Genomic DNA, 26,478 nt, shown 5'->3' with positions numbered 1-26,478 from the left:
CTGCTCTTAACTTAACAATTTATAGCATGACATTGCTTTATTTTTGCTTAGCGATTGTTTTTTCTTAATTTAAAAAGAAATTCAATTTGAAGTTGTGCCAAAACCTATCTTTCTGAAATCTGCTCATCAGTCCTTTGAGCGATAAAATAAATTGAAGTGGAAACATAGTAAATAGGGGCTGGAGCAGACCATTCAGTCCTTTGAGCCTTCTCCGCCAGTCAGTGTGATCACAACTGATCCTACATCTCAGAGGCACACTCACGCACTCTCCCCATACCCTCTGACACCTTTAGAGTCTAGAAATGTATTTAATTCCTTCCTAACCATATTCAGTGACTTGGCCTCCACAGCCGTCTGTGGTAGAGAATTTTACAGGTTCATCGCCGTCCTCATCTCTGACCTAAATGGCCTACCCCATATCCTGAGACTGTGACACCATGGGCGTCATTCTCCGACCCCCCGCCGGGTTGGAGAATCGCCGGGGGCTTTCGTGAATCCTGCCCCCGCCAATTGCCGAAGTCTCCGGCACCGGATATTCGGCGGGGGCGGGAATCGGGCCGCGCCGGTTGGCGGGCCGCCCTGTTGGATTCTCCGGCCCGGATGGGCCGAAGTCCTGCCGATAAATTGCCTGTCCCGCCGGCGTGGATTAAACCACCTTTTGAACGGGGGGACAAGGCGGCGTGGGCGGGCTCCAGGGTCCTGGAGGGGGGGGGGGGGGGCGCGGGGCGATCTGACCCCGGGGGGTGCCCCCACCGTGGCCTGGCCCGCGATCGGGGCCGACCGATCCGCGGGCGGGCCTGTGCCGTGGGGGCACTCTTTCCCTTCCGCCTCCGCCATGGTCTCCACCATGGCGGAGGCGGAAGAGACTCCCTCCACTGCGCATGCGCGGGAAACTTTCAGCGGCCGCTGACGCTCCCGCGCATGCGCCGCCCCGACATGTCATTTCCGCGCCAGCTGGCGAGGCAACAAAGGCCGTTTCCGCCAGCTGGTGGGGCGGAAATTCCTCCGGCGTCGGCCTAGCCCCTCAATGTTGGGGCTCGGCCCCCAAAGATGCGGAGCATTCCGCACCTTTGGGGCGGCCCGATGCCCGTCTGATTGGCGCCGTTTTGGGCGCCAGTCGGCGGACATCGCGCCGTTTCGGGAGAATTTCGCCCCTTGTTCCAGACTCCCAGCCAGTGAAACAGCATCCCTACATCCAATCTGTCCAGCCCCTTCATGAGTTTTATACATATCATTCTTCCAGATTTACTGGAACATCATAAAATACTCCTGTCAGTCCAGGAATCAGTTTGGCAAACCTTTGCTGCACTCCCTCTATGGCAAGTATATCCTTTCTTAGATAAGGAGACTAAAACTGCACACATTGGTGTGGTCTCACCAAGTCCTGTATAACTGCAGTAAGACACCCTTGCTCCTATACTCAAGTCCTCTTGTGATAAAGACCAACATACCATTTGTCTTGCTACCTATTGGCTGTACCTGCATGCTCCGATACCCAGCTGTCTTTGTACGTCAGCATTTCCCAATCTATCACTATTTAAATAATCGTCTGCAATTCTGTTTCTCCTTCCAAAGTGGATAGCTTCACATTTATCCACATTATACTGCATCTGCCATGTATTTGCCCACTCACTCACATTGTCTAAATCACCTTCAAGCCTCTTAACATCCTCCATGCCACTTAGATTATCACTAAATTTTGTATCATCAGCAAACTCTGAAATATTACTTTTGGTTCTCTCACCCAAATCATTGGTGTATATTTTGAACAGCTGGGGCCACAGCACTGATTCCAGCAGGAATTCATTAGTCACTACCTGCCACTTTGTAAAATACCCATCTTTCCTATTGTTTCTCATCTGCTAACTGATTCTCAATTCTTTCTGACATATTACCCCAATCCAATGTGCTTTAATTTTGCATATTAACCTATTATGTGGGACTTTATAAAATGTTTTCTGAAAATCCAATTCACCACATCTACTGGTTTACCCTTATCTATTCTAGTTTTGTCCTCAAAACACTCCAGCATGTTTATCATCCCTTTCATAAATCCGTGTTGACTTTCTCTGATCACATTGATATTTTCGAAGTGTCCTGTTAGTCAGATCCTTTAGAATAGAGCTCATCTGTGCAAAGGACAAGGCTGAGGCATTCGCAACAATCTTCAGCCAGAAGTGTCGAGTGGATGATCCATCTCGTCTCCTCCGGAGGTCCCCAGCATCACAGATGTCAGTCTTCAGCCAACATGATTCACTCCACGTAATATCAAGAAAAGGCTGAAGGCATTGGATACTGCAAAGACTATGGGCCCTGACAAGATCCCGGTAATAGTACTGAAGGCCTGCGCTCCAGAACTTGCCGCACCCCTAGTCCTATTCCAGTACAGCTACAACACTGGTGTCTATCCGGCAATGTGGAAAATTGCCCAGTGTGTCCTGTACACAAGAAACAGGACAAATCCAGCCCAGCCAATTACTGTCCTGTCAATCTATTCTCCATTATCAGCAAAGTGATGGAAGGATCTGATGCACGATCAATGACCACTAAAGCGAGGTTGTAGTCCATCTGAAGGCTTTAATACGCTAGATGTTTCCCCCAGCAGCTCAGGTACAGAATGAAGTCTGCTGTGGCAGCACGGGCTCTTATACCCCGCCTAGCAGGGCGGAGCTACCATACAGCTTGACCAATAGGAAGCATACAATTTCTACCAATGGTGTTCCAGCATTACCAGGTACCGTAATACCTCTATTACCACATTCACCCCCTGTTAAAAAAGAGTCCGGCGGGGGTGGTGGCCTGATACTACAAACATGGCAACGTGGTAGAATTAGTTATGGAGGTACCGTAATACCTCCGTACAACGTTTTGTAACTAGATACAACTCTAGTAACTATTTACAATTTATGATTTAAATTAACAATTTAAAATGAAGCAATCAGTCGATCGGGGGCCCTGGTCGTCCTCTGTGATCTTCGGAGCTTCGGTGGTGACTCCGGTGGAGGCTCGGGCGTCTGTGACTCTGGGTGCGTGTCCTTGATTTCTGTGGCAGCTTCGACACCCCTAGACGGCGCCGGTGGGGAAAACAGTTGACCTGGGATGGGAGCGCCCGCGGGGTGGGTGGGGGGGCCTAGCCGGGGCCGGCGGAAGGACCGATCCTCCTGTAAGGTGCCCTGGTCGAGGGGAGGGTGGAACTGGTGGCTGGGGTGAGCATGGCACCCCGGCGGGCGCCAGGTCTCGTAGGGAGACCGTATCTTGTCAGCCGTCGGGGTACGCCACGTAGGCGTACTGGGGGTTAGCGTGGAGAAGATGGACCCTCTCGACCAGCGGGTCCGACTTGTGCGCCCACACGTGGTTTCGGAGCAGGATGGGACTGGGAGCTGCCAGCCAGGTCGGGAGCAAGGTCCCAGAGGAGGACTTCATTGGGAAGACAAGGAGACGTTCGTGAGGTGTCTGGTTGGTTGTGGTACAAAGCTGTGACCGGATGGAGTGGAGGGCATCCGGGAGGACTTCCTGCCAGCGGGCGACTGGGAGATTCCTGGACCGTAGGGCCAGTAGGACGGTCTTCCAGACCTTCCGTTCTCCCTCTCTACCTGTCCGTTACCCCGGTGGTTGTAACTGGTCGTCCTGCTCGAGGTGATGCCCTTGCTGAGCAGGAATTGACGCAGTTCGTCGCTCATAAAGGAGGACCCCCTATCACTATGTCTGTAGGCGGGGAACCCGAACAGTGCAAAGATGCTATGGAGGGCCTTGATGACGTTGGTTGCGGTCATGCCGGGGCAGTGGATGGCGAATGGGAACCGGGAGTACTCGTCAATCACGTTCAGGAAGTACTTGTTGCGGTCGGTGGAGGGGAGGGGGCTTTTGAAGTCCATGCTGAGGCGTTCAAAGGGACGGGAAGCCTTTATCAGGTGCGCTTTCTCTGGCCGGTAGAAGTGCGGTTTGCACTACATGCAGATTTGGCAGTCCCTGGTGGCTGTCCTGACCTCCCCGATGGAGTAGGGGAGGTTGCGGGTCTTGATAAAGTGGAAAAAGCGAGTGACCCCCGGGTGGCAGAGGTTCTCGTGGAGGGCTCGGAGGCGGTCCACTTGTGCAGTGGCACATGTGCCGCGGGACAGGGTGTTAGGAGGCTCGTTTAGCTTCCCGGGACGTTACAAGAACTCGTAGTTGTAGGTGGAGAGTTCGATCCTCCACCGCAAGGTCTTATCGTTTTTTATCTTGCCCCGCTGTGCATTATTGAATATGAAAGCAACCGACCGTTGGTCAGTGAGGAGAGTGAATCTCCTGCCGGCCAGGTAATGCCTCTAATGTCGCACAGCTTCTACTGTGGCCTGGGCCTCCTTTTCTACTGAGGAGTGGCGGATTTCGGAAGCATGGAGGGTACGTGAGAAGAAGGCCACGGGCCTGCCCGCTTGGTTGAGGGTGGCCACCAGAGCTACGTCAGACGCGTCGCTCTTGACCTGGAAGGGGAGGGACTCGTCGATGGCATGCATCGTGGCCTTTGCAATGTCCGTTTTGATGTGGCTGAAGGCCTGGCATGCCTCTATCGACAGGAGAAAAGTTGTGGATTGGATCAGGGGACGGGCCTTGTCCTCATATTTGGGGACCCACTGGGCGTAGTAACTGAAAAACCCTAGGCAGCGCTTCAGGGCCTTGGAGCAGTGAGGGAGGGGGAACTCCATAAGGGGGCGCATGCGTTCCGGGTCGGGCCCTATAACTCCATTTCGCTCTAGGTAGCCGAGGATGGCTAGGAGGTCGATGCTAAACACACATTTATCCTGGTTGTATGTAAGGTTAAGGATCTTTGCGGTCTGGAGGAATTTTCGGAGGTTGGTGTTGTGGTCCTGCTGGTCGTGGCCACAGATGGTGACATTATCGAGATATGGGAATGTTGCCCGTAAACCGTACCGGTCAACCATTCAGTCCATCTCGTGCTGGAAGACCAAGACCCCGTTGGTGACACCGAAGGAAACCCTTAAGAAGTGATAGAGCCGCCCATCTGCCTCGAAGGCAGTGTATTTGCGGTCACTAGTGCGGATGGGGAGCTGGTGGTAGGCGGACTTGAGATCCACCGTGGAGAAGACCTTGTACTACGCGATCCTGTTCACCAGGTCAGATATGTGGGGGAGAGGGTACGCGTCCAGCTGCGTAAACCTGTTGATGGTCTGACTGTAGTCAATCACCATCCTATGCTTCTCCCCGGTCTTTACCACCACTACTTGAGCTCTCCAGGGACTGTTGTTAGCTTCAATGACTCCTTCCCTCAGTAGCCTTTGGACCTCTGACCTAATAAAGATCTGGTCCTGGGCACTGTACCATCTGCTCCTGATGGCGACGGGTTTGCAATCCGAGGTGAGGTTCGCAAACAAGGAAGGCGGGTCGACCTTAAGGGTCGCGAGGCCGCAGACAGTGAGGGGGGTATAGGGCCGCCGAATTCGAAAGTTAGACTTTGGAGATTACACTGGAAGTCTAAGAGTGTGGCCGCGCCAGAGGTGGGGAAGGACGTAGAGCCGGCAATTTTTAAACTCCCTTCCCTGGTCTGTGAGGTTTGCTACACAAAACCCCTTTATCTCTACTGAGTGGGAACCGGAGGCCAGGGAGATTTTTTGATTAACGGGGTGGACGAGGAGAGAACAGCGCCTTACTGTGTTGTGGTGTATGAAACTCTCCGTGCTCCCAGATTCGATTCGGCAGGACATCCCGTGCCCATTGATAAATACAGTCGTTGTAGCAGTTGAGACTGTTTGAGGCCAGGACTGATCCAGAGTCACCGAGGCTAATCTCAGCAGTTGAGTGTTCTCTTCGGGCAGTGCGTGGTCAGCCGAGCTGTGGTTCTGGGTGTCCATCCAAGATGGCGGCTCCCATTGGTCGCACATGGCTGGGGGTGCACAAAATGGCGGCTCCCATCCATCTTACGTGACGTCCGCGGAATAAGATGGTGGCGCTCGGGGGCCGCACGTGGCCCTGGAGTAGGAAGGTGGCAGCGCACGCTGGCCGCCCGGGGACCATGGAGAGGTTTGTGGTGGCGGTCCGCATTCGCCGCCGGAGACCGCGGCAACCGCACGGGCCTGGCATACCACCACGAAATAGCCCTTTTTACCGCATCCCTTGCAAGTGGATGCGCGGGCCGGGCAGCGCTGGAGGGGATGCTTGGCCTGCCTGCAAAAGTAGCAGTGGGGCCCTCTGGGGTTGCCAGGCCACCTTGCAGCACAAGCCTGTGGGGGAATGGGGGATGTCTCGGGGTCGGCTGCGGAGGTGTTCCACACTGCCCAGGGGGCTGCCGCGCGATCGGGAATGTAAGCACAGGCGTTTCTGGAGGCCACATCCAGGGAGCCTGCAAGGGCCCATGCCTCCTTGAGACCTAGAGTGTCTTTTTCCAGCAATCGCTGACGGATTTGGGAGGACAGCATACCTGCCACGAAAGCGTCCCGGACCAAGAGTTCAGTGTGTTCGCTCGCGAAACTGCAGTTTCTCCCCAACACCAGGAGTGCACGGTAGAATTCTTCCAGCGACTCCCCAGGAATTTGTCACCTCGTCACTAGCAGATGTCGGGCGTTGACATGGTTTACCGGGCGAATATAATGTATTTTTAGTAGCTCTATTGCTGCATCGAAGTCTTCCGCTTCCTCGATGAGGGTGTAAATCTTCGGGCTCACCCTTGAGTGCAGGACTTGCATTTTCTGTTCTCCCGTGGGTGTGTTTTCGGCCGTCCCAAGATAACCTTTAAAACACGCCAGCCAGTGCTTGAAGATTGCCACTGAGTTCGCCGCGTGGGGGCTGAGTTGCAGACACTCCGGCTTGATTCGGAGCTCCCTCACTAACAGCACAGTGGGCTTACCTAACCCTCAAGGACTGCTGTGGTTGAAGAAACCAACTCACCACCACTTTCTGAAGGGCAACCAGGAATGGCCAATAAAAGCTGGCCTAACGAGCAACGGCCACATCCCGTAAATGAATTTACTTTTTTTTCCCCCTATTCCTGATGTCAGGCTAACCGGTCTATAATCCTGTTTTCTCCCTCCCTCCTTTTTCAAAAAGCAGAGTTACATTTGTCGAATCTGCCGGGACTTTTCCAGAATCTACAGAATTTTGGAATGCGACTACCAAAGCATCTACCACTTCCATGGGCAGCTACTTTACTACCCTGGGATGTAGATTAACAGGCCCTGGGGCTTTATCAGATTTCAGTCCATTAATTTCTCCAACACTATTTTTCTAGTAACACCAATTTTCTTCAATTCCTCCTTCTCACCAGACCCTTGATTCCTTAGCATTTCTGGGAAATTATTTGTGTCTTCCTCTGAAGACAGAACTGAAGCAGTTGTTTGATTGCTCTGTCTTTTCCTTGTTATCTATTATAAATGTTCCTGTTTTAGACTCTAAGTGACCTACATTTGTCTTCACTAATCTTTTTTCTTTCTTTATACTTCTAGAAGCTTTTAAAGGCTGCTTTTATGTTACTTGCAGCACGGTAGCACGGTAGCATAGTGGTTAGCACAATTGCTTCACAGCTCCAGGGTCCCAGGTTCGATTCCGGCTTGGGTCACTCTCTGTGCGGAGTCTGCACGTTCTCCCCGTGTTTGCGTGGGTTTCCTCCAGGTGCTCCGGTTTCCTCCCACAGTCCAAAGGTGTGCAGGTTAGGTGGATTGGCCATGATAAATTGCCCTTAGTGTCCAAAATTGCCCTTAGTGTTGGGTGGGGTAACTGGGTTATGGGGATAGGGTGGAGGTGTGGACCTTGGGTAGGGTGCTCTTTCCAAGAGCCAGTGCAGACTCGATGGGCCAAATGGCCTCCTTCTGCACTGTAAATTCTATGATTACAAGTTTACTCTCTATACTCTATATTTTCCCCTGTTAAGCAATCTCTTGGTCCTCCTTTGCTGAATTCTGAACTGCTCCCAATCCTCAGGCTTGCTACTTTTTCTAGCAACTTTTTATGACTCATCTTTGGATCTAATAGTCTCCTTAATTTATTTTGTGAACCAAGTTTGGGCCTATTTTCTTGTGTTTTTGCACCAGAAAGGAATGTATAACTGTTGCAATGCGTACATTCGTTCCTTGATATTAGCCATTGCCCATCCACCATCAAGCTTCTGAATGAAATTCCCCAAATATCTTAACTCACATCTCATAACTTCATAGTTTTCTTTGTTTAGATTTAGGACCCAAATTTCAAATCAGACTTTTCCCTCTCCAGCCTAATGAAGAATTCCATCATGTTCTGTTCGCCGTTCCTCAAATGACCCCGCACAACAAGATTATTAATTAACCCCTTCACATTGCGTAATTGGTTCCTCAAAATGCTGGACTAAAAAAACATCTTGTACACACTCCACAAATTCAAGTGTTGTTGCCAATGTGGTTTACCCAGTCTATATGTAGATTAAACTCACCCATGATCACTGTAGAAACAGAGAAAATAGAAGCAGGATGAGACCATTAGGCCCTTTGATCCTGCTCTGCCAATTTGCATTGTTAATTTGTCTAACACAAGTGTTCCATGCATTCAGATACAGTGCCTTTAGGCTTGTCTTTTTTAACTTTATTACACATGTTTTGGACAAGGGCCTTACATGTTGCTCGCCCTTGTTTCCTCTGCCTTCACTTTTGCGTTCTACTTTTCTATCTTTATTTCCTTCTCTTGTGTCTACTCGCTCAGGCTCCCATCCTCCTGCCACTCTAGCTTAAACTTTTGCCAACAGCATGAGCAGGTAGTCCTGTGAGGATATTGGACCCGGTCCTGCTAGTGCATATCCCCTCCAGCTTGTACAGGTCTCAACTTCCCCAGAATCAGTCTTGATACCTCAGCAATCCAAATCTCTCCCTCCGACACCATCTCTACAGCCACGCATTCGTCTATTCTCCTGTTACTGCTCTCGCTAGCCTGTGGCAATTAGAGTAATCCAATGATTACTACCTTTGAGGTCCTGCTTTTTAATGTATTTCATAGCTCCCTGTATTTGGCATTCAGGACCGTATACCTCTTCATGCCTACGTTGTTGATACAAATATGGACCATAACCTCTGGCAAAGGTGCACTGTGGTTTCCTTCCACAGTCCAAAGGTGAGCAGCTTAGGTGGATTGGCCATCATCCACAAGGATGAGATCTTTGTGGCTAGTACATACAGTAAGGTGGATTGGACATGCAGGAGGTTATGAGGTTAGGACGGGAGAATGGGCCTAGGTAATAGGCTCTTTTGAGGATCGATGCAGATTCGATGGGTTGAAGGGCCTCCTTCTGCACTGTAGGAATTTCATGGATTCTATGGAAGCCTGGCACAGAGAGTTTGAATATAGAAGAAATAAAAAACATTCATGCACCAAATACGCACCAACGTTTGGAGCAACGGTTACGCAGTGGTTAGCACGGCTGCCTCACGCCACCGAGGAGCCAGGTTCGATCTCAGCCCGAGTCATTGTCTGTGTAGAGTTTGCACATTCCCCCGTGTCTGCGCGGTTCTCACCCCCACAACCCAAAAAGATGTGCAGCGTAGGTGAATTGCCCACGCTAAATTGCCCCATAATTGGAAAAAATAATTAGGCATTTTAAATTTATTTTTAAAATGTTTGGAGCTATAGAGCTGGATTTTGTAGTACATTGTCGTGTTAGGTACACTGGTCTAACACTGGCTGCAACTGGCTGCAAGCTTAGATCAGAAAAATACTCCAGACCTTAAAGTTAGTTCAATCAGGTTTATTGAACTAATAGCACAGTCAGCTCAGTTCTCTGTGAGTTTGACTCTCTGCTAACTGAAGTGTGGTTACTCTGTCTGACTGAACCAGACTAGCTCTTAGCCACGTGGTGGAGGTGTGAGATTGTAACAACACCCTCGACTGACTCTCTAGATGTTCATCAGTGGAAAGAGGCGGAGTGCGAGTGCCTCGTGTCTTTTATAGTCAGATAACACCGCTGTCTGTCCTGCCTGCTTATTGGTCATGTCCTGTTCTCTGTGTCCATTAGCTGCCTGTCTGTATATCATAGAATTTACAGTGCAGAAGGAGGCCATTTGGCCCACCGAGTCTGCACCGGCTCTTGGAAAGAGCACCCTACCCAAGGTCAACACCTCCACCCTATCCCCATAACCCAGTAACCCCACCCAACACTAAGGGAAATTTTGGACACTAATGGCAATTTATAATGGCAATCCACCTAACCTGCACATCTTTGGACTGTGGGAGGAAACCGGAGCACCCGGAGGAAACCCACGCACACACGGGGAGGATGTGCAGACTCCTCACGGACAGTGACCCAAGCCGGAATCGAACCTGGGACCCTGGAGCTGTGAAGCAATTGTGCTATCCACAATGCTACCGTGCTGCCCATTATGTGTGTGTCTGCATGTCATGACATCTCCCCTTTTTTTTTGTTTGGATGACATATGTGAACGTATTTACAAGAATAGGCCAATATTAACATATATACATGCAGTGGATGTGAACATATGTACATGTGAAAACAGCTGTCTAATGCGAGAACACAGAACATAGCAAACAGAGCAAATGTTCATAAGTCCAGTTTCTGTGGCTTGCGTCTGATCTTGGTCGACCGCCGGAGAGGTGGTGGTGGGGACGACAGCGCCTTGATGGGCGGGATTGAAGTCTGACTGGTGGCCTCGTGAGTCGAGGTGTCAGGAGGTGGCAAAACAACAGAAGGAAACGGAGAAGAATGTGGTTGCGGGCAGGCAACTTTGCGCAGTGCCCGTCTGTTTTGTTGCACAACAGAACCATCAGCCAGACGCACAACATACGAGCGGGGGGCAGCCTGTCGAACAACGACAGCTGAAGCTGACTGTTGTGTTGGGTGTTCCGATACACAAATGAACCAACACGGTTGTAGATGGCACAACTCTGTTTTATTGTCTTAAACAATAACAACTAATAACTGCTGGCTGAGGTTCGTGCTTCACCAGCTAACCTGTGGACCCAGCCCTTTCACTATCTTGGTGAGGCACTCAGCACATGGTGTATGTCTGAGTGGCACGCTGTGAGCTCTGTGCTCTGAGCTATCTCCTGGTAGAATGAGCGGGAACTGTGGTGTTCCCTGTTTTATAGTGTGTGTGCGCTCACTGGTGATTGGCTGTGATGGGTGTGTGTTGGTTGGTCCAACTACCTGTCCATCAGTTTGTGTGTGATTGCACCATGATATGCTAATGTGGATATCATGACACTGACTAGCCTCCATCAGGGATCTTGACCCGATCAGTGTCTGACGGGGATAACACGGGCAAATTGGTGGCATCATAGCCCTGTTTTTGCCGGTCTCGGAGTTGCTGCACCTTCTGCAGCACCGGGAGGTGATCCATGTTGGGCACGTGTATGGCTGGAAGTGTCGTTCGCAGGTCCCTGTTCATCAGGAGTTGAGCCGGCGACATGCCAGTGGACAGTGGGGTCGCCCTGTAAGCAAGCAGTGCAAGATGAATGTCAGACGCAGAATCCGCGGCCTTGCAGATGAGCTGCTTCACTATGTGCACCCCTTTCTCAACTTTTCCGTTTGACTGTGGATAGTGTGGGCTGGAGGTGAAGTGTTTGAACTGATCCAACTGGGCAAACAGAGACCATTCATGGCTGCTGAAGCACGGGTCATTGTCACTCATGACAGTGAGTGGGATACGATGCCTGGAGAATGTCTCCTTACAGGCCTTGATGACGGTCTGAGATGTGAGGTCTGAGAGCTTCATGACTTCAGGGTAATTGGAAAAGTCATCAGTGATTAATACGTAATCACGACCATTTGCATGAAAGAGGTCGATGCCAACCTTGGATCACGGGGAGGTCTCGATTTCATGCTGCTGGAGCGTCTCCTTACCCTGCACTGGCTGGAAGCATTGACAGGTCGCACAGTTGAGGACCATGTTCGCGATGTCCTGGCTGATCCCGGGCCAGTAGACAGCCTGCCTGGCTCTGCGTCTGCACTTTCCACACCCAGGTGGCCCTCATGGATTTGACGGAGCACCAAGCTCTGGAGACTGTGTGGAATTACAATCCGGTCCAGTTTGAGGAGGATACCATCAACCACCGTCAGGTCGTCCTTTACATTGAAAAATTGAGGGCACTGCCCTTTTTGCCAGCCATTGGCTAGGGGGGTCTTTGGCTGTCTCCTGACGGATACAAATCACCTTCTCATCAGATGCCGGGAGGGTGCTAGCACACAGCTGCACCTGTGACTCAACCTGTGACTCAATTTGCCGGATGACGTTCAGTGGTTCACTTGGCACGGTGATGGATCGGGACAGTGTATCGACAATGATGAGCTCCTTGCCAGGCGTGTAGACCAGGTCAAAGTCGTACCTTCTGAGTTTGATGAGGATGCGCTGCAACAGAGGTGTCAGGTCATTAAGGTCCTTGTGGATAATGTGGACCAGGGGCCTGTGATCCGTCTCGACTGTGAACATCGGCAGGCTGTAGACATAGTCGTGAAACTTGAGAATGCCAGTGAGAAGGCCCAAGCATTCCTTCTCGATTTGTGCATACCTTTGTTCGGTGGGTGTCATTGCCCTTGATGCGTAGGCAACCGGTGCCCAGGATGAAGTGTCATCGCGTTGAAGCAGGACCGCACCGATGCCATCCTGGCTCGCCTTCCACTGGAAGGCAGTGGACTTCTGCACTAGATTTCGTAGGGCCGTGGTGTGTGAGGCCATGTTTGGGATGAACTTGCCCAGAAAATTGACCTTGCCCAGGAAGCGCAATACCGCCTTCTTGTCTTCCGGGACCTTCATGGCTGCGATGGCCTTGACCTTGTCTGTATCGGGGCACACGCCCTGCTGAAAGATCTGGTCTCCTAGGAACTTTAGTGTCATCATGCCAAAGCAACATTTGGACCTGTTCAGCGTCAGGCCACTGGCGTGGACACAGCGGAATACCTGCTGGAGACGGGAAACATGTTCCTCAGGGGTCGTGGACCATATGATGATGTCGTCCACGTACACACGAACCCCTTCGATGCCCTCCATCATCTGCTCCATGATGCGATGAAATATCTCCGATGCCGGGACGATGCCGAACGGCATACGGTTATAGCAGTACCTGCCAAATGGTGTATTGAAGGTGCAGAGCCTTCTGCTGGACTCATCCAGCTGGATTTGTCAGAATCCATGTGACGCATCTAACTTTGTGAAAAACCGTGCATGTGCCATCTCACTGGTGAGTTCCTCCCGCTTCGGGATGGGGTAGTGTTCATGCATTATATTCTGGTTGAGATCCACCATCGAGCTGACTCACCGACGTGGTGCATGGACCACTGGCTTGGCATCAGGTCGCAGTAGGATCTTGTACGGATATGGCAAAGTGCCCATCCCATCAAACACATCTGTATACTGAGCGAGGATGTCGTCAATGCCAGCTTGAAGATCCACGTTGGAGGATGTCGTTGAATAAACCCGCAGCACCAGGTTTAGCTTTTTGCAGGCATGTGGTCCCAGTAGGGATGCCTCGTCCGGCTTTACAATTTCGAACCTTAGCCGTGCATGGGTATTCCGGTTGGAGACAAGTAGATGGCAGGACCCCAGTGCCGTGATGGCATTACCGTTATAGTCCAGGAGCTGGCAGGCTGCTGGAAGGACCTTGTGAGGCTTCTTGATGCGTTTGAAGTCTGCCTGTGAGAGGAGGTTGGCAGAAGCACCTGTGACCAGCTTGAACTGGATGGAGCAGTGGTTGACCTGCATCACCGCACGCCATTCGTCCTCCGAATCCACAGCGAGGATGGACTGAATGCGAGATGAGTTAGGTGTGGCATGTTCTCGTGTGGTAATGATGCCCACTCGGTAGGCGGACTCCAGGCATTCTTCCTCTGGATCCGTTGTGCTGCTAGGATCAGAATCCTGCAATCGTTGTTGCACACTCTGAACGCGCCTTCGTTGGAATTGGGAGCGCTGGCCTCTGACTGGTGGTGCAGACCTGCACAAGGCTGCATAGTGCCCAGGCTTCCCGCAGTTCAAACATCGCCTGCCTCTTGCGGGGCAGTGTCCCTTTAAGTGGGCGTTGCCACAGTTCGGGCACGTCATGATGTCGGCGACGTGACGCGGTGTACGTCGTCACACATGCGCAGTGCGGTCGGCAGACGTCTGCATCTGTGCAGTATGGGTGTCGGCCGCTTCATTATCCCGTTCGCATCGCACATGCGTGGGGCTCCGGGAAAAGCGCGCGAGATGGCCACTGTCTTCAATACTGAGGCGCAGCATCCGGGAGATGGCCTGCACACTCTCTGCCTCATGGGAGGCAAGCCTCCCATCCTCAGCCGATTTGTATTGGGAATACAATTTTTTGCGTGCTCATGCACTGTACGTGTTTTAATCGCGACTGGCAGGGTCATATGCTTGATTTTCAGTAGCTGCTCTCTCAGAGGTTCAGAGTGAACTCCAAACATGATTTGGTCTCTGATCATGGAGTCAGCAATATCACCAAAGTTGCAGGACAGCGCTAGCATGTGGAGGCTAGCTAAGAAGGCATTGAAAGATTCATCCTTACCTTGAAGACGTTGTTTGAATATGTAGCGCTCGAAGATTTCATTGATATCCACTTCACAGTGACTATTGAATTTGTCCAGGATGGTCTGAAACATTGTCTTGTCCTGGCCTTCGATGAAGTTAAACAATTTGAAGAGTGCGATGGCTTGATCACCCGGTGTCGAGAGGAGAAGCGCGATCTTTCTTGCATCAGATGCACCCTCGAGGTCTGAGGCTTCGATGTACAGCAGAAACTTTCACTTGAATATCCGCCAGTTGGCACTAAGATTGCCGGAGGTTCTGAGCTGGTGAGGAGCCTGAATCCTCTCCATGGTGCCGGGATAAATTTGCTGGTCGTCACGGAACGGACTGAGGTAAGCCACCTTAAATTAGTAGTCTCCTGGTATCATGTCATGTTAGTTACACTGGTCTAACACTGGCTGCAACTGGATGCAGCTTAGATCAGAAAGATATTCCAGACCTTGAAGTTAGTTCAATCAGGTTTATTGAACTCATAGCACAGTTAGCACAGTTCTCTGTGAGTTCGACTCTCTGCTAATTTAAGTGTGGTTACTTTGTCTGACTGAACCAGGCTAGCTCTTAGCCACGTGGTGGAGGTGTGAGATTGTAACAACACCCTCGACTGACTCTCTAGATGTTCATCAGTGGAAAGAGGCGGAGTGTGAGTGCCTCATGTCTTTTATAGTGAGATCCCACCCCTGAGTGTCCTGCCTGCTCATTGGTCATGTCCTGTTTTCTGTGTCCATTAGCTGCTTGTCTGTATATCATTATGTGTGTGTGTCTGCATATCATGACATACATGAGGAGGGCCACAAAGTTGAGGGGTAGCTTGAATTTCATGCCTATCTTGTAGCTAATGAGCTGCTGTTGAGGAACTTATGTTTTTAAGGACTGAAAGCCTGCCTTGAGCTTCTGGCCAATTTGTGGACTGGCAGCCCTTCAGTTCGGCAGCATCATCTGGCCACTGCTGGGATTGCACCTAGCTAATAGGACATCGCAATGGATACTTCCCTCACAGTAAGGCAAGTCAGGCAAGCACCGGTGAGGAGAAGGGGGATGGTAGGTGAGAACAGGGGCAACTTCGTGGTCACAAAGTGTCTGATTAGGCGTGTTGCTCACCATGCAGGGAGAACCCTATTCGGAATTCTCCGAGCTGAAATCGCGATCGGCACGGGAGCGGAGAATGGGTGTCAAACCCAAGATCGAGCCCGACACCGCTCCCGCAATTCTGTGGTCCCCCGAGAATCGCCACCAATCGCGCGCGCAGGGGCGACACGACGCCAGCGATTCAGAGAGGATGGCCAGGCTACAGATCAGGGGCCACCGATCCACGGGCATCCGCGATCTGGGGGGGCCTATGTTTTCGGTGCCGTTCCGCCATGTGGGTTGGCCATGTCGCGAGGGGCCGCTGCCACAGGCTGCCGCCGTGCACATGCGCGGACCCCCAAGAGGATGTGCAGGGCCCCGTATCGGCAGCCAGAGCTGCGAGAACTACTCCGGGGCCCTGCTAGCCCCCTGCAAATCGGAGAATCACCCTGGACTTTCTCGGGCGTGGGGACATCGGCCCATTATTGGGGAATCCCGCCCACTATTCTTTACTACGAGGTCTGCTTATATGTTAGAGGGCCAACACTGCTAGTAAAATGCCAGCAGCTGTGGTAAGAGGTCCTTAATTGGCGACTTAATGTGGGTCCTTTGGTCTTTGGATGGGGGGGAAGGGTGGGGCTGGTATTCTGGACCTTCCTTGCCATTGGTAAAATGGCATAGTGATGGGAAGATAATGGGTACAGCAGCCTGTCTTCTCTCCCTATTTCAACCTCACCCCTGGACCCCAGCCCTTGAAGGCCTCCTATTAGCTCCTGCAGGACCCATAAAATCAGCCCAGATTGTGCATTAATAGAAGGCAGAATATGGGGCGAAATACTCCCGAAACGGCGCGATGTCCGCCGACTGGCGCCCAAAACGGCGCCAATCAGACGGGCATCGCACCGCCCCAAAGGTGCGGAATGCTCCGCATCTTTGGGGGCCGAGCCCCAACATTGAGGGGCTAGGCTGGCGCCGGAGGAATTTCCGCCCCGCCAGCTGGCGGAAACGGCCTTTGTTGCCCCGCCAGCTGGCGCGGAAATGACATCACCGGGCGGCGCATGCGCGGGAGCGTCAGCGGCCGCTGACAGTTTCCCACGCGTGCGCAGTGGAGGGAGTCTCTTCCGCCTCCGCCATGGTGGAGACCGTGGCGGAGGCAGAAGGGAAAGAGTGTCCCCACGGCACAGGCCCGCCCGCGGATCGGTGGGCCCCGATCGCAGGCCAGGCCACCGTGGGGGCACCCCCCGGGGCCAGATCGTCCCGCGCCCCCCCCCAGGACCCCGGAGCCCACCCACGCTGCCTTGTCCCGCTGTTCAAAAGGTGGTTTAATCCACGCCGACGGGACAGGCAATTTATCGGCGGATCTTCGGCCCATCCGGGCCAGAGAATCGAGCGGGGGGGCCCGCCATCCGGCGCGGCGCAATTCCCGCCCCCGCCGAATATCCGGTGGTAGGAGAATTCGGCAACCGGCGGGGGCGGGATTCATGCCAGCCCCCGGCGATTCTCCGAGCCGGCGGGGGGTCGGAGAATGACGCCCATGGTCTGGGATTTAATTAATTGGGAAATGTAATGGACAATAAGTTCCCCTTCTGTTTGATACCTCTTAACCTTCCTATCTCCTTGCTTTTGACTTCTCCACTATCACCACTCTCCCAGTGGTCAGCAGACCAACAGTTTAGACATCACGGGTGTTTTCATGGTCAACACCCACAGCAAGTATATCTGTAGACACAATGAATATTTAAGCCCCGTTTTTGTCCACTGTTTCGAATGGATAGAACATTGTGCACAGCACAGCAAAGGTCTCCATCCTACAAGTGTTAGTCCCCAGTGAAAACATTAGATCACTTAATTATCTTCATTATGTTCACTTGGATTATAAAAGCTGCAGCATAATTATAGATTTTATCCTAAATGTGAAATTCCACAGAAATAGTTGCATTGCAATCCATCATCTAATTTATATTCTAATAGGATTATAATACATTGAACTTCGATGGAAAACTGAATGAGGATCACCGACAGGATTATCGCCTTGAGTACGGCATGGAAAACAATACGCATACAATCATCGCTTTCTCACGCGACTTGAATTCCTGTGACCATAAAGACAAGATTATAACGGTATGATTTTTCATTCTGCAGTTTTTCCATTCCACGGATGGGAAATTGATAGCAAGATTTGACATTCTCCTAGCAGGAGTTTCGTTTTAAAGAAGTTGCCAAAGAACAGCCACTTAAATCTCGCTGATTCTTTCATTACCGTTTTTATTTTTAAAATTGATATTGACTGAGATATAGGCTCTATTTACATTTCCTGCAGGCAAAAAAAAGAGAGGGAGAAAGGATCCCCCCCATAGGCTGGTTTGAACCAGATGGGGATTGTCCAAAACTATTTTTATCGATGTGACTATATGTATACACACTTGAATATCAACTGGGGGACATATGTGGGCATTTTGTTTCTCAGACTTTGGGAGGAATTTTATGGAGCCTGCAAAAGTGGCAAATGTGGCGTGTGGTGTGACTGATTTAGGCAGGAGGTGAAATTTTGATTTCCTAATGGTGGATTGAGATGCAGATGTCACGCCACCCTGGGATAGTGTGCGGTCAATTCCAACCCCACTTGACCTGGTGTCACAACACAGTGAAATTAGATTTTATTTTAAAATATGTGAGGACCTTGACTGAGCCCAATAAACTACAGTCACTAGGTTTGTAACTTTAACACAAATAACCTTTTATGACATAAAATTAAACGGACAGAAAAATACGACTATCTAATACCCCTTTCCCAACTTTCGCTTTCTAATTACCCCCCTATACACACGCATACACAGACAGACAACACAGAGGGGAAAGGGTGGTTGAGAGGTAATAAATTATTAATAAAAATAAACGGATAAAGGATCTTGGATGCACTGGGATGACTTCTAGTTAGTGTCCTTCTTAACTTTAGCTTTCGTTTCGGTACTTCTTCCTCTCGGCTTGAGATGGTTTTCTCTGGCGAGGTTGTCTATTTTCTCTGTAGATTCAGGATCATTTCAAGTTTACAGCAAAGGTGTGTCAGGCACTCACCAGTTTAGAACAATAAAGCAGTTCTTTACATCAGCAACAAAAAAGAGAGAGCACGTTCCTTCTCCTTCCAAGGTCTAACCACTTCTGCCCAGCTCTCTCAGAATGCATCACACAGGAACCAATCACTGACTGTTATCAGGCAGAACACTGTCCCTGACCAAACCACCAGTTGCCAGCCAACCAATCTATCCAACTTGCTCCTGAGCTGGTTCCTAAAATCCAATTAGAACTGAAGCGTCTGGTTTCGCCTTTAACTCCAACCACTCTTTTTGATGTTCCGTCGTCCACTCAAATTAGGTCAATTTCTTGATTAACTTTCTTAGAGATGTTGTGTGGTTGACCAAATTTGGGATAAATTTGCCTAAAAAATTCACCACTCCAAGAAAGCGAAGAACTGCTTTCTTGTCCTCGGGGACTTTCATTGCTTCAATGGCTTTTATCTTGTCCGTGTCTGATCATACACCGTGTTCCGCTATCTGGTCACCCAGGAACTTGAGCGTGGACATGCCAAAGCTGTATTTAGATTTGTTCAGCTTGAGGCCATGCTCGAGTATGCATTTGAAGACTCTCTGCAGTCTCGACACATGTTCTCTGGAGTCGAAGACCAAATGATGATGTCACCCACATTAGACACGAACTCCGTCTATTCCTTCCATCATCTGTTCCATGATGCGGTAGAATATTTCAGACGCCGAGATGATCCCAAATGGCATTCTATTGTAACAAAATCTGCCGAAAGGTGTATGGGGGTGCAGAGCTTTCTGCTGGATTCTTCTAGTTATATTTCCCAAAATCCTTGGGATGCATCTAGCTTGGTGAAGATGTGCGTGTGTTCCATCCCGCTAGTAATCTCTTCTCTTTTCGGGATCAGGTAGTGTTCCCGCATGATGTTTCTGTTTAGATCCTTGGGGTCTATACAAATTCTGAAATCACCCGAAGGCTTTTTTTATGCACACCATCGAACTAACCCAGTCAGTCGGTTCTGTGATTTTGGAGATGATGCCTTTCTTCTGTAGACTTGTGAGTTCTGATTTTAACCGTTCCCTCAGTGGAGCAGGAACTCTCCTTGGTGGGTGAACTACTGGCTGCGCATCAGCACGCAGCAGAATTTTGTACTCAAATGGAAGTAATCCCATTCCGCTGAAGACATCTGGGTATTGATCCAGTATTCCTTCAATTCTGATCTGAAGAGCTTGATGAGACGACGTCAATGCGTAAATCCTTTGGATAATGTTTAACTGCTTGCAGGCTTTCGCACCTAAGAGCGACGACTTGTCTGATTGGACAATCTCAAATCTCAGGCTCGTCTCAATGTGTTTGTTGAACACTACTAAATGGCATGACCCCAATGACGAGATTGCGTTGCCATTGTAGTCCTGAAGTTTGCAGGCAGCTGGAAGGAGTTTGGGAGTTTGCTTGATCTTCGTGAAGTTGAGCTTCAAAAGCAGGTTAGTGGCGGCACCTGTATCCAGCTTGAATTTAATCGGGCATCTGTTTACATCCAATATTGTGTTCCATTCAGCTTCGGAATCAATGGCACGGATGGATTGCACTTGCGATGTATTGCCTGTGGAGTTTTCAAACTTTGCAATAATTCCCACTTGGAATGTTTTATCCAGGTAATCATCTTCTGGATCCGTTGCACTATCTTGATCAGACTCATCCGTTTGGAGTTGTACACGTCTAATGCGACTCTGCTTTAAATTCGGTCTTTGACTTTAAATTGTGGTGTAGATCTGCACTGAGGTTTAGTCTCCCACATTGGAGACAGTGTTTGCCTTTCGCAGGGCATTTCTTTCAAAAGTGGGCGGTTCCACACCTTGTGCATGTCATCGCGTCAACGTCATTGATGTGTTGGGTGTTCTGGATCACATACAGGTCACCAACGCTTGAAGTAGTGCTACACTATTTTATTAAAAGGTGAACTATTTAAACATACTTGAACTGTGGGTAAATACGATACCAGCTTTAACTAAAGACCTTTGCCTTGTCCTCACCAGTTGATGCACTCAGCACATGGTGAATGTCTGTGTTGCAGGCTGTGAGCTCTGTGCTCCTAGCTAGCTGCTACTCGAATGAGCGGGAACTCTGATGTCCCCTGTCTTTATAGTGCGTGTGCTCTCACTGATGATTGGCTGCGGTGTTGTGTATGTTGATTGGTCCCACTGTGTGTCCATCAGTGTGTGTCTGCACCATGATATACTGGTGTATATTATGACATACCCCCTTTTATATAAAAAAATGTGCCTGCGTAACAATAAATAGTGTGTGGTGAATGTTCCTGACTATGTGTGTGCAAAATATTTACATGACTATGTACATAAAACTAAGCTATTTACATGGGGAGGTGCCTGGTGCAGAAAAAAACAGTGTGTCACACAAATAACGAGATGAACACTATATACAAACCACTTGAACGATTAAACGGAAGAACAGAACAGACCAGAGAGTCCATTAGTGCAAAGTTCACAAATTAAGTCTCTGAGGTGGGCGACGAATTCTGGTTGACCACCTCAAGGGTGGGTCAGGAGCCACCAGCTGAGGAGCGGGCTGGACTGCGTCAGAGTGAGGAGGATGCAGAGTAATCGGAATCTCTGCATAGCCCAGGTCAGGGACAACAGGAGGGCATGGCACTGGCAGAGGATACAGTATCAAGCGCGGAACGAGACGAAGGGCACTCCGATTACGGTGCAGAATGGAACCATCCGGTAGACGAACCAGGAACGAGCGGGGAGCCACCTGCGAAAGAACCACAGCAGTTGCAGACCAGCCATCATCCGGAAGATGGATGCGGACGTTGTCATCTGGCGCCAGAGCAGGGAGATCAGCTGCACGGGCGTCATGAGCCGCCTTGTGCTGTGCACGAGACAGTTGCATTCATTGAAGGACCGGAACGTGGTCGAGGTCTGGGACGTGAATGGACGGCACCGTCGTCCTCAGGGTGCGACCCATGAGCAGCTGGGCAGGCGACAGGCCAGTGGACAGTGGGGCCAAGTGATAGGCCAGCAGGGCGAGGTAGAAGTCGGATCCCGCATCGGCGGCCTTGCAGAGGAGTGTTTGACTATGTGGACGCCCTTCTCCGCTTTGCCATTGGATTGGGGGTACAGGGGACTGGATGTCACATGCACAAAGTTGTACCGCCTGGCAAAGTTGGACCATTCCTGGCTTGTGAAGCACGGGCCATTGTCCGACATCACAGTGAGTGGGATGCCGTGATGAGCAAAGGTGTCCTTACAGACACGGATGACTGCAGACGATATGATGTCGTGCAAACATACCACATCCGGGTAGTTTGAAAAATAGTCTACAATCGGAACATAGTCCCTGCCCAGCGCGTGGAACAGGTCGATGCTGACCTTGGACCAAGGGGACGTGACCAACTCATGGGGCTGTAGGGTCTAACGTGGTTGGGCCGGCTGAAACCGCTGACAGGTGGGGCAGTTGAGCACTGTGTTGGCGATGTCGTCATTGATGCCAGGCCAGTACACTGCCTCTCGGGCCCGTCCGCGGCACTTCTCCACGCCGAGATGGCCCTCGTGTAGCTGTTCCAAGACGAGCTGGCGCATGCTGTGCGGGATAACAATGGGGTCCAGCTTCAGGAGGACACGATCGACTACCACCAGATCGTCTCTGATATTGTAGAACAGAGTCTCGCGGCGAATTTGGACAAGGCGTTCATCCATGGCCGGTAGGTTGGAGGCCACGAAGGCCACATGGGCGTCAACCTGGCAGACGAATCCCGCTGGGTCACATGGGGTGTTGACTGTCCTGGACAGAGCGTCGGTTATGATCAGGTCTTTGCCCGGGGTGTATACGAGCTGAAAGTCGTATATCCGGAGTTTGAGCAGAATGCGCTGGAGGCGAGGTGTCATGTCGTTCAAGACTTTTTGTATTATATTGACCAGCAGGCGATGGTCGGTCTCGACGGTGAATTGGGGAAGGCCGTACACATAATCATGAAATTTGACGACACCGGTCAACATGCCCAGGCACTCCTTTTCTATCTGCGCGTAGCGCTGTTCCGTGGGGGTCATGGCGCATGATGCATATGCAACGGGGGCCCATGAGGAGGCCTCATCGCGTTGCAGGAGCACTGCCCCAATGTCAGATTGGCTGGCATCGGTCGAAATTTTTGTCTCTTTCGCTGGATCAAAAAAGGCCAATACCGGGGCCGTGGTAAGTTTGGTTTTAAGTTCTCTCTATTCGCGCTCGTGGGCAGGAAGCCATTGGAAGTCTGTCGTCTTCCTGACCAGGTTCCTGAGAGCTGTGGTATGAGAGGCGAGGTTAGGGATGAACTTCCCTCGGAAGTTGACCATGCCCAGAAATCGGAGGATCGCCTTCTTGTCCTCTGGCTTTTTCATGGCTGTGATTGCAGCCACCTTGTCCGCATCCGGCCGCACACCCAACTGGGAGATGTGATCCCTCAGAAACTTGAGTTCCGTCTGGCCGAAGGAGCATTTGGCTCTGTTGAGGTGTAGGCCCTGCTCCCGTGTGCATTTGAACACGCGCTGGAGGCGACTGATATGCTCCTGCAGGATGGTGGACCAAATGATTATGTCGTCAACATAGACGCGAACACCTTCAATGCCTTCCATCATTTGTTCCATGATCCTGTGGAATACTTCTGATGCTGATATGATCCCAAACGGCATCCTGTTGTAACAATATCTACCAAAAGGGGTGTTGATGCACTCAGCTCATGATGAATGTCTGTGTTGCAGGCTGTGAGCTCTGTGCTCCTAGCTAGCTGCTACTCGAATGAGCGGGAACTCTGATGCCCCCTGGCTTTATAGTGCATGTGCTCTCACTGGTGATTGGCTGCGGTGTTGTGTATGTTGATTGGTCCCACTGTGTGTCCATCAGTGTGTGTATCTGCACCATGATATACTGGTGTATATTATGACAGTCATGATGTTCCGTGCGTCTTTGCGCATGGGCAGGATGGTTCTCGGCCGTTTTGTATATTTTTTCATACTGCGCATGCGTAGGGCCCAAGTGCATACGCACATGATGGCTACCGTCGGAAACATGGAGCCTCTTCAATTGGGACACGGCCTGGATGCACTCGACCTCATGGAGGGTTTTTTGCCACTTTCAGCGATCTTGTACTGTAAGTATCGATTTTTTGACTGTTCATGCACCAAACACGTTACCATAGCGATTTCAAAAGTCATATATTTTTGCTTAAGTAATTGCTCTCTAAGAGGTTCATCAATTATTCCAAACACTATCTGGTCTCTGATCATTGAGACATTTAGTGCAGCAAAATTGCAGGATTGAGCTAACAGTTTAAGGTCAGTAGAAAAGCTGTTAAAAGATTCCACTTTCCCTTGTATCCTTTTTTTGAAGATGTAGCGGTCAAATGTTTCATTTGTCTGGACCTTGCAGTGGCTATCAAATTTTTCAAGGCTGGTTTCATACTTTTTTTATCCTGACCTTCTGTGTAGTTAAAAGAGTTGTAGATCTCTATCGTGTGTTGACCAGCCGTGGTCAGTAAAAGAGCTATTTTTCGAGCATCTGTCGCGTTTGTTAAGTCAGACGCTTCTACATTGAAATTGTTGTTTACATTAAGGTTATAGGTGATCCTGAGGTGATGAGGAGCTTGTGGTCTGTCCATCGTGCCTGGAATCAGCAGGTTTTGTTCCGAAGGCGATGCTTCTGTTGCCGAATAGCTCTCTAAACTTACTAAGTTTAACTAGGTAGATACAGTACTCACTCTGGTACCATGTTATATTACTTAGTTTAAGTAATATATGTCATTACTAACTGTAGACGATGTTGAAGAACACTCGAGTCTTCAAAGTAAACTGAAAGAATTTATTAACTAATGACAAAACTAATAAATGAGTTTGACACTCTACTGATCTAACTCTAGCAATAAAGTAAGAATAACTAACTGAACAAACTGTATCTAAGCTGCACGTGGTGACTGGGCTGAGATCTCTATGCTACACTGATGTTCTTGCAACTCCTGCTGGAAAAGAGAGAGAAAGCTTCTGGGAGCTCCGGTATATAGTGGGTCGTGTAATGCCCTCCAGTGGTTATGCCACAGCTGGGTGTTGCGATTAACCCCTTAGTTACATGCCTGTCTCCATATCATTACACTGACGTGTATGAGCCTGTGTAAGTATGTATGAGTCAGGTGAGAAAGTGTAATAAGCAAAGGGTGTTTTGTGCTTAGATCTTGAGGATGGCTTCCAAATGTTGCCTTTCCAATCCCTGTGTGCTTTCAATCCAACATTGCTTTAATTAGGACACGGGAGCACACAGCAAGTAATATACAAAGATTTATTTACACAATCGTTATATACACTCCCTAGTTGATCCCTACCGAGTTCCGACTGAGGTCGGTGCCTTACAGGCCGACTTTATATACATGGGTTAATTGAGATACCCCACCCCTAGCAGGGAAACTCGTATTCTGTGAGGAGCATGGGGAAGACAAGCATTTCCACCCCATAGGTTTCTTGCGGGATATTCCAATTACATTTCAGGTTACAAAGTTTCCCAGTCGCACTCCCATTCAGGTTTACCCCACTTTATTGTGTGCTACCTTATCTCCCAAATATGATTCCCACTTTCAGTGAAGAATGGAGATTAATTTAATGCAGCTGAAGTGTCAAGCTGAACAACTTCAGTAGAAGGGCAGAAGAAAGGTGGTTGATCTGAAATATTTCTTTTTTTAAAAACATTTTTTATTCTCCTCCTTTTTCACATTTTCTCCCAAATTTACACCCAACAATAAACAATAATCAGTAACGAATGCAGTGTCAATCTCCATATCAATAACAACAATCCCATCCTTCCACCAAACTCCCAAACATTAGCCCGCATGTTAACGTAAAAAATAACAAAAAGGAATCAGAAATCACCCATAGTAACTATTAACACACACAGTCCCCCTACCCCAACTCTTCCAATCCCCCCCGTAATGTTCGATATAATCCAATTCTCGAAAGTGCATAATGAATAACGTCCAAGAATTGTAGAACCCCTCCATCCTTCCCCTCAGTTCAAATTTGACCTTCTCAAGAGTCAAGAATTCCAGCAGGTCCCCCCGCCACACCAGGGCACAGGGTGGAGAGGTTGATCTCCACCTTTGGGCGATCAACGAGGCGAAGGCTACAATATCTGCCTCCGCACCCGCTTCCAACCCCGGCTGGTCCGACACCCCGAATATGGCCTCCCGGGGGCCCGGTCCCAGTTTGACCTGAAATTTTAACTGTTTCTCTCCCCATCAATGCTACCAGACCTGCTGAATATTTCCAGCACTTGTTTTTTTCATTTTAGACCTTTGAGGACTCTGGGTCTGTACTCATTGGAGTTTAGAAGGATGAGGTTTTTTTAAATTAAAACTTACAGGATACTGAGAGGCCTGGATATAGTGGATGTGGAGAGAATGTTTCTACTAGTAGGAAAAATTAGAACCTGAGGACACAGCCTCAGACTGAAGGGACGATCCTTTAAAAATGAGATGAGGAAGATTTTCTTCAGCCAGAGAGTGGTGAATCTGTGGAACTCTTTGCCGCAGAAGGCTGTGGTGGCCAAATCACTGAGTCTCTTTAAGACAGAGATAGATAGGTTCTTGATTAATAAGGGGATCAGGGGTTATGGGGAGAATGCAGGAGAATGGGGATGAGAAACATATCAGCCATGCTTGAATGGTGGAGCAGACTCGATGGGCCGAAGGCCTTAAATCTGCTCCTATGTCTTATGGTCTTACACAGTATTTTGCTTTTGTTCGATTGAATAGAATGACACAAACACAGCAAGGTGTTGCAAAAGTCCTGCAGAGGAATATTGCAAAGAAATGTTACAAATGCATTTTCTGATCGCAATAGACACCAGTAACATT

The 26,478-nt window shown here is 49.8% G+C and overlaps 1 protein-coding gene across 2 annotated transcripts in view; it reads left to right on the top strand.

Moving 5' to 3' along the window:
* Nucleotides 1-26,478, top strand: part of moxd1 (monooxygenase, DBH-like 1) — a 147,197-nt gene that overhangs the window by 14,702 nt on the left and 106,017 nt on the right. For both annotated transcript variants that reach the window (XM_072499145.1, XM_072499144.1), the window contains exon 2: nt 17,520-17,669. In XM_072499145.1, the coding sequence (XP_072355246.1) occupies nt 17,520-17,669 (150 nt within the window). The remainder of the gene's footprint in view (nt 1-17,519; nt 17,670-26,478) is intronic.

Source organism: Scyliorhinus torazame, chromosome 4 (assembly GCF_047496885.1).
Source record: "Scyliorhinus torazame isolate Kashiwa2021f chromosome 4, sScyTor2.1, whole genome shotgun sequence".
Classification (NCBI taxonomy): Eukaryota; Metazoa; Chordata; class Chondrichthyes; order Carcharhiniformes; family Scyliorhinidae; genus Scyliorhinus; species Scyliorhinus torazame.
Note: the sequence above shows the minus strand (reverse complement) of the source record. Positions and strands in the feature narration are given on the sequence as shown.